We start from the raw sequence: 7,361 nt of genomic DNA, 5'->3' as shown, positions 1-7,361 counted from the left end.
CAGAGTGCCTTCAGAAACGCTAACTCCTCCGTCGCTCCGGGGCAGTAGCCCACCATGAGGTATGGGGCCTCCTGGAAGCCCACAGGGGTGCTTATGGGGCCCTCTGGGGAGAGAAGGGGCAGGAATGCCCTTCCAGCCTGGGTGGGTGATGGGGGGGTAGTGCTCAGCGTTTACTTTTCCGCCCCAGAGGTCAGGCTGACTCCAGCTCCCAGAGCCTCCTAGTTTCTGGGCTGGGCCGAGATGTGGGGGGACCTGGACGGCACCGGTGACCAGACTGGTGGGGGTGTGGGTGTCAGTCTGAGGACTCTCACTTTCTCTCGGAGGAAAATGCCGGGTCTCTGCCTCAGTGGAGCGGAGGGCGCTCCTCACCCCATCAGCCTGGCCGCAGACTTTCCTCCTCTGCAGTGTGACGGCAGGGGCGGGGCTCTGGCACCCCACTGCTGGGACCAAGGCTCATCTCCGTCCCACGGGAGCTTTGTGGTGCTGGGAGATGCTGCCACACCTGAGCCTGTGCCCCAGGAGAGTGGAGGTAAGTCAGAGCAGCCGGGAGAGTGCCAGCCACAGAGCACTCCAGTCAATATACACGAGCTGTGGTGACCATGAGACTGCCGACCCACGCTCACCCCCCCAACTGTCACCACTTCTTGAACACCCTCAGAGTTACAAACAGGCAGAAGAGAAACCCAGTCGCTGACACTGTTACAGCTTTTGAACTGCTGAGGCCCACACTCAAACCTCTGGGTGTCCAGCTCCATCTGGGGCCATGCCCGCGAGAAGTGGTACCCGACAGCCCCCTCCTCATCCTCTCCCGTCTTAGTGGCCTCACCTCACCCTTGTCCTCTGCACTCCTGGCAGGAGTGGCCACCTGCTGCCACCGCTTACAAACCTAGTCCACACCTGCCCAGAAATACTGAGACTTGGAATGAAATGTATGTGATTTCAACACGGATGACAGGGACTTTCTGACCTGAACTGTCTCACACGTATCCACCCTGAGCTGCCCTGAGCTGTGGGAAGAGACAGGTTACCCTTGCGGCTCTGGCAGGGAAGGGGACAGCAGGGAGCAGTGTCCTGAAGCTGTGTTTGCATATTGTATGGCGAATGTGTACATGTGGGGAAGATCTGAGGGTGTGGGTTATGGGGCCTAAGCACCCCTCCGCGCCCAGCTGAAGTGAGACATTTCCCTTTGCTGTGCTCTGGCCCTGTGGCCACCTCAACCGGGGACACATGGGACTAGGAAGGAGGGACAGTGGCCAGTGTCCTTGTGGCCACCAAGAGCAGGGAGGTGCTGGTGCTGCAACAAGAGGCAGTGGGGAGCTGGGCAGCGCTGCTGGGATGGCTGGCCCAGGTCACAGTTGAGCTTACCCATGTTCGATGCTCTGAGCTAACCTGGGGCCGTAACCAGCACAACCTAATGATGTTCCTGAGTTAGGCCGGGAAGGCGTATCCTATGGCAAATGTTTTTCGGAGATGAGATCTAAACAACTGACAATTCTCGGCACAGAATGCAGGGACTGCTTATATGAAACTTCGACTTTATGATGCATTACTTTGTAATTACTCAGTTAATTATTCATTTAGCAAACATCTGAATATTGTAGGAATGTTTTCGTGGCTCTACCATTAGAATCTAAGTTGACACTGAAGATGTCTCATTCATTTTGAACCACTGTCAGAGAAATAAATATTTTCCTTTGCTCACGGGAATCACTCATTAAAAGAACTTCAAGTCTGATAGCTTCTGTATCATTATATAACTGAAACTGGCCTATTTTGCCTACTCAAGGAAAACTAGGTTGTTAACCTTAAAATGACTGTCTTTCAGCAGCTGCATCAACCTTATGGAAAACACAAAACCGGAAAGATTCACTGATTTTCCCCCACCTCTAAGTTCCAGCCAGCTTTCTCCTCTGATACGTGAATTCGAGGCCAGCCCGGCCAGATGTACCTTCCGCTGTCTCCCACCATCTTAAAGGCACTGAGAGGTTGTACAGGATTTTCTCTCCAACGTGCAAAGACTCCGCCTAGGACTTAGGACACGCCCGGTTCTCCCCGCCTCTGATGGATTAAAACTAGCCCCTGGCGGTGGAAGGCCAGCTGGGTAGCCTCTCTGGTCCCAGTCGATCTGACACCAGCCAGGCGCAGCTGCACCTCGCCCCGCTGCGTCCCCGGCCACCGCACCCGGCTCCTCCTCCCACCGGCGCGTCTCGCTCGGCTTGGACCAGGCGGTGCCCCTACTTGTCGCTGCCGGGCGGCCCCGGGGGCCGTCCTCGTCGTGCGGGGCGAGGAGACCCCGAGTCTGGGCAGAGCCCCCGGCCCCGGAAGGAAGGAAGGAAGGAAGGAAGGAAGGAAGGAAGGAAGGAAGGAAGGAAGGGAAGGGAAGGGAAGGGAAGGTGCCTGGGTGTAAAGTCCCTGAGAGTGAGCGCCAGGACGTGAGGAAGCCGGAGATGCTGCGCCTGGACGGAGGTGGGTGCGGAGGGAGGACCAGGGGCCGACTCCGGCCAAGCACGGGGAGGGCTCCGCGCACCCAAGACTAAAGCCGCCCCTCTCCTTCCAGGGCACTGACGACCCGCCGGGTCAGCAGCGTCATGCCGTTCCCGCCCTTGCAGCCGCCGCCGCCCACCCCCGCCCCGGGGGTCCCCGCCTCGCGCACGCCGCCCCGGAAGCCCAGCGCCCCACGCAAGGTGGCAGCGCCCGCATGCGCCCCGCCTGGACCCTCGCCGCCCGCTGCGACCGCGGAGAAGAAGAGGCGGCCCCCCGAGCGGCCCCCGGTGCTACTGTCCAGCTCCTGGCCCTCAGCCACCCTGCGGAGGCCGCCGGCCCGCCGCGCCCCCGGCCCGGCCTCTCCGCGCGCCCCGCCCCAGGCCGCGCCCGGCCGCCCGCGCGCCTCCGCCCCGTGCGCGCCCCGGCCGGCGGGCTCCGGCGACGGCTCCGCGGGGACCACGGCCTCGGGGGGCGGGCCCGACGCCGCCCTGCGCTTCTCCCTGAGCCTCACGCCCGAGGCCGTCCTACTCATCCAGAGGCGTCACCTGGAGAGGCAGCTGCTGGCGCGGCCCCGCCGGGCGCTCCCCGCGCCCTCCGCCGACGCCGGGCGCTTGCTGCCCCCCGGGTCCCGGGCCCGAGCCGCGGGCCTCGCCCGCCGCCCGCCCTCGCCCGGCGCGCAGCAGACCCCCGACCCCGGCGCGCGGCCCGCCGACCTGCGCCCGCTGCTCAAGGTGTCGCTGCTCAACGAGCGGCACAAGTACGACGACGTGGAGTACGAGGAGGAGGCCGAGGCCGCCGACGAGGGCCTGGTGCGCAAGTGCACCGAGTGGCTGCGCGGCGTGGAGTCGGCGGCCGCGGCGCGCGACCGCGCGGGGCCGCTGGCCGCGCTGCCGCACCTGAGCACGCTGTGACCGCGCCTGCGCGCCGGGCCCGGCGGGGGCGGGGGAGGAGGCTGGGGGGCGGGGACCCGCTCGCCCGACGCCCACCGCCCACCGCCCACCGCCGGGACGCGCTGCCCTGCCTGGGCGCCCTCGGGGGAGACACGGCCTCGGCTGTCGTCCACCGCACACCTGGGCTCCGGAGAGCGGCGCGGCCCGCGCGGGACACCGCCGGCCTCGTCTGACCCCACAGCCCCAGAGCCCACCTCCTGCCTGGCCCCTCCCCTCTGCACCATTCTGGCCTCTTCCGCGCGCACAGGTGTCCTTGGGGCTCGTGGTGTTGGGGGGAGGTGGGGGGAGCAGCTGGAAGAATGCGTCAGCTCCCACCCCTAAGGGTCGTGTGGGTCCCGGAGACCCTCTGCCTGGGGGCGAGCCTGGTCTGGTCTGTGGGTGCCGCTCTGCTGGTGCCCTGGTCTGAGCAGCAGGTGACAGTCAGGTGTTAGGGGGTCCGGGAGGGTGGCCGTCTGGTGCAGAACCGGACGTGGTGCTGCGTTTATGATTTTGTTTCTCCCGAGTAGAGAACTAAGCGTCTCTCGGATACCGGAGACTCCAGTGAACGTCGATTCCCAGCTCGAAGGGGAAGGGGAGTGACAGGCAGGATCGGGTCCGGCGGCCGGTGGACGCCGGGATGAAGGCAGTGCTCTGTGGTCGGACCCGACTCACGGGCAGTGCAGCCCTGCGGGCCGCGCGCCCCCGCGAGCCTGCACACGCACTCACGCACACTCAACACGCACACACGCACGCCTTCACACACGCATGCTTACCTTCACGCTCACGTGTGCTCACCATGCACACTGATACACGCTCATGCACACGTGGTCACACATCCGCACACTGACACACTCGTTCATGGTTTGTTCTCATCCACCCATACCCTCTCCACTCGCACACCTTCTCACACGCACACAAACCGGGGTCTTTCTGCAGCACAGCTGCGGACATTGTTTTGAACGTCCGGGTTAGGGTGTGAGCAGGGGCGAGGCTGTGCATTCTCTTTATTTGAAGCTCTGCTCACAAAATCTCTTTTGTGCTACGGAAAAGAGGTGGGGCCACAGGGAGAGGGCGCGTGCAGACAGCTGCACCCAGACGCAGAGGAGATGTTCCAGGCCAGAGAGCCATTTCTTTAGGGAGAAACTGGGGAGCACAGGGTAGATGTGTATGTTTTCAGTATTTCTGATTACTGCGTGAAAATCAGTGACACAGCGGCTTTGTACAGTTGTATAGAGTGATTTTAAAAAAGAAAAGTTCTATTATTTGAATAAAGAGGAAGACGCCTCCACCTTTTAGGACTCGTGTTCTTCCCTACTAACTCCATGCTGATTTCTAGATATTTCCTCCATGCATCTGAGTATATTTTACTCTAAGATGGAGCAGGGGGGAAATATTCTAATCAGATAAAGTTGATTATAGAAGACTGTAATGTATTACCTCAATTTTTGACTTATTTTGTAAAAGTTAATAACTAGTTTACTGTTGATCTCATTAGACTTTAATGTGTCAAGTCTTAATGATATTTTGCATTGAAGCCTTACATTTTAAAAAACCAAATTTGTATTTTTCTTGTGGAGATCTTTGCTCTAATCTCGCTCTCTCCCACGCTAGGCAGAAATCTAGTTGGCCCTGAAGCATCTAATTTTGTGGCTGAATTAGATCAGCCACCAGATGAGATGCGAAAGCAAAAGCCCACCCCTGAAGAGCTTGTCTTTCCTGCCCCGCGTGCGAGTGCACAGAGCTTGACAGTCTTGTGTTTAAGGTGAGTACTGGTACCCTCGAGGCCCAGCCCGCCGTGGTTCGGAGGTGAAGTCGGGGCACGTGTGTCTGACTGCTCTGGCCGCCCCCTGAGGAGTCAGCAGAGCTTGGTCCTGGGGGAAGGGGGCTCTTTCTGGACGGTAACTGGCAGGTTGAGGGTGAGCTGACTGAGTTCAGGGTGGGCAGCATCGTAACTTGGGCTCGTTTGCATTAAGTGTAAATACTGCCAATTAGGAGGCCCGGGTTCTTGCCTGTTGTGACAGTAACACCATTTTGAAGACTTTCCTGAAGGACTCGCCCTTGGGGAGTGTCTTTCTGCATCTGCCTGCGCGTCTCTCGGTCCTGCTGCTGACGTTCGTGGGTCTCTCTGTGTCCCGTCCAGTCCTTTGTCTGTCTCCCTTTCCCCAGCCTCCCCCAGCCGCCAGAACCCTCATCTCCCTCTTAACTGGCTGCAGTAAGTCGCGCTTTTTCCTCCTCTGCGACGTCAGTGGAGTTGTGTGCCTTGGTCTTTACCTTCAGAGCAGATGTGTGGACCATTTATGCTGTTCTGGTCGGCCACCTTCATAAAACGGAAAAGGCTCTGCCCACCCGAACAGACACGTGGTGTATGTTCATGTCGTAACTGATGCTATGAGGATGTTTTCTAAGTCACTGCGCTGCAGTTTCTTGGTGTTTAAATAAAAGAGAAATTCAACGCCTGTGTTTCTTTTTTGGAGGCTGTGTAACACTGGTCAGGACGAGATCACCGAGGTAGTGAGAGTTCTTTCCAGATGGTCTCTCTGTGGGGCTGCCCCACCTGAGGCTCTGCAATTTCCAGGGGTTGGCAAAGGTCCATTGGCCTTAATTACTGCCAGCACTGGCCAGGATTTTAAGAATTCCAATGCTAGTCAAATAGTATCATAGTAAGTCTGTTTGGCAATAGTGCTTAACCTCCCGTTGGGTCATGAACCCCCGTGAGAGCTGTATTCCAGATACACTCCAGGGATAGGTACCACCCGACAACCAAATTCACACTTATTTTAGGAAGCTCACGGACCCGATACTAAGAACTCCTTCTACACACACTCACTAGAACATTTTTCTTTGGCTGAAAGAACTTTCAGTCTGGTAGGTCATCCCAATCAGACGTTAAAGGGTCAATGTGCACAACGATGAGGACCACAGATTACTCAAAGTGGGGCATAATCACTTCGTAACTGTGGTCTGCCTCTGAAATCTTCAGGTCCATGGAGAAGAAGTTAAAAAAAGATGCCCGTGGAAGGAAGCAGGTGGGGACCATGTTCTCTCTGGATAAGGAATGGCATCCTGGGCTAACCCTCCTGCCACAGGGCTGGGGGACTGGCACCCAGAGGGTGGAGCCTCTGAGTTTAGTGGCAGTGCCTGTGAGACTCCAGAGCCTTAACACGTGTGATTCAATTCCACATGTTTAGGGAATACCCTGGCACTTTGAGAGAAGTTTTGTGTTGATCTGTTCTATTTCTGGAAAAAGCAGATGCCAGAAATCAGAAACTTCAGTTTTGTGGTTTTCGGAGAAATGACACAATCTCACTGAGGGTAGTGATCTGTGGGACCTGGTCATATGAAACTGACTCTGAAATTATAATTTTGGACCTTTGGTTTTCTCGTGGAAATTCCAGCCACCTGTAGTGTGTCATGCAAAGTAAGCCCTGAACTGACAGCCTGTGTAAATTCAGCAGTCAGAACCCTGGTGCATTACAGAGCTGCACCAGTGAGGTGCCTGGAGTGGCCCCGTGCAGACCAGCTTTGCCTTTGTTCAGAGGCTAGGGCTAAAAGGGGTGCTGCTGGGATGGTGGCCCCGTGCCCAGCTGAGAGACTGAGCACCTCCCCAGTGTGCTCTGGGAGAAGGTACCTCGGGGAGGTTAAAGGTGGCCTTTGGAGCCTTCGGGGCCAGAGTTACCAAAGGATGCTGTTCTTTGTCAGCCACCTCATTAAACTTCTGCATCTCTGTGTGATGGGGATAAGACGACATAGTGAATACTGGTATGGATTACGGTGAGGTGTGTGCAATGTATTTGGGACCACGCCTGCTCGCCCCCAGCTCAAGGTCAGTTGTAATTACCTCTGCAAAAAATCTGCAGGGGGCAGGGTATAGCTCAGTGGTAGAGCACATCCTTAGCATGCATGAGGTCCTTGGTTCAGTCCCCAGTCCCTCCACTGAAAAAAGAACTT

General features: G+C 57.8%; 1 protein-coding gene across 4 annotated transcripts; it reads left to right on the top strand.

Moving 5' to 3' along the window:
• Nucleotides 1-413: 413 nt before the first annotated feature.
• Nucleotides 414-5,884, top strand: PRR18 (proline rich 18). 4 transcript variants are annotated; one of them, XM_072966190.1, is made up of 3 exons: nucleotides 414-529; nucleotides 1,826-2,466; nucleotides 2,558-5,884. In XM_072966190.1, the coding sequence occupies exon 3, from the start codon at nucleotides 2,589-2,591 to the stop codon at nucleotides 3,393-3,395; it is 807 nt and encodes a 268-aa protein (XP_072822291.1). In that variant the 5' UTR covers nucleotides 414-529; nucleotides 1,826-2,466; nucleotides 2,558-2,588; the 3' UTR covers nucleotides 3,396-5,884. The 4 variants fall into 4 exon arrangements, 1 of the variants encoding a protein (XP_072822291.1); XR_012075128.1 differs by lacking the exon at nucleotides 414-529 and having other exon boundaries at nucleotides 1,392-2,466; nucleotides 2,558-3,681; nucleotides 5,029-5,884; XR_012075127.1 differs by lacking the exon at nucleotides 414-529 and having other exon boundaries at nucleotides 1,392-2,466; nucleotides 2,558-3,681; nucleotides 5,025-5,884.
• The last annotated feature ends 1,477 nt before the right edge of the window (nucleotides 5,885-7,361 follow it).

This window comes from Vicugna pacos, chromosome 8 (assembly GCF_048564905.1).
Source record: "Vicugna pacos chromosome 8, VicPac4, whole genome shotgun sequence".
Lineage (NCBI taxonomy): Eukaryota > Metazoa > Chordata > Mammalia > Artiodactyla > Camelidae > Vicugna > Vicugna pacos.
Note: the sequence above shows the minus strand (reverse complement) of the source record. Positions and strands in the feature narration are given on the sequence as shown.

Bases quoted from the DNA above. Each gene is read 5' to 3' on its own strand.
- PRR18 (XM_072966190.1), top strand. From the start codon at position 2,589: ATGCCGTTCCCGCCCTTGCAGCCGCCGCCGCCCACCCCCGCCCCGGGG.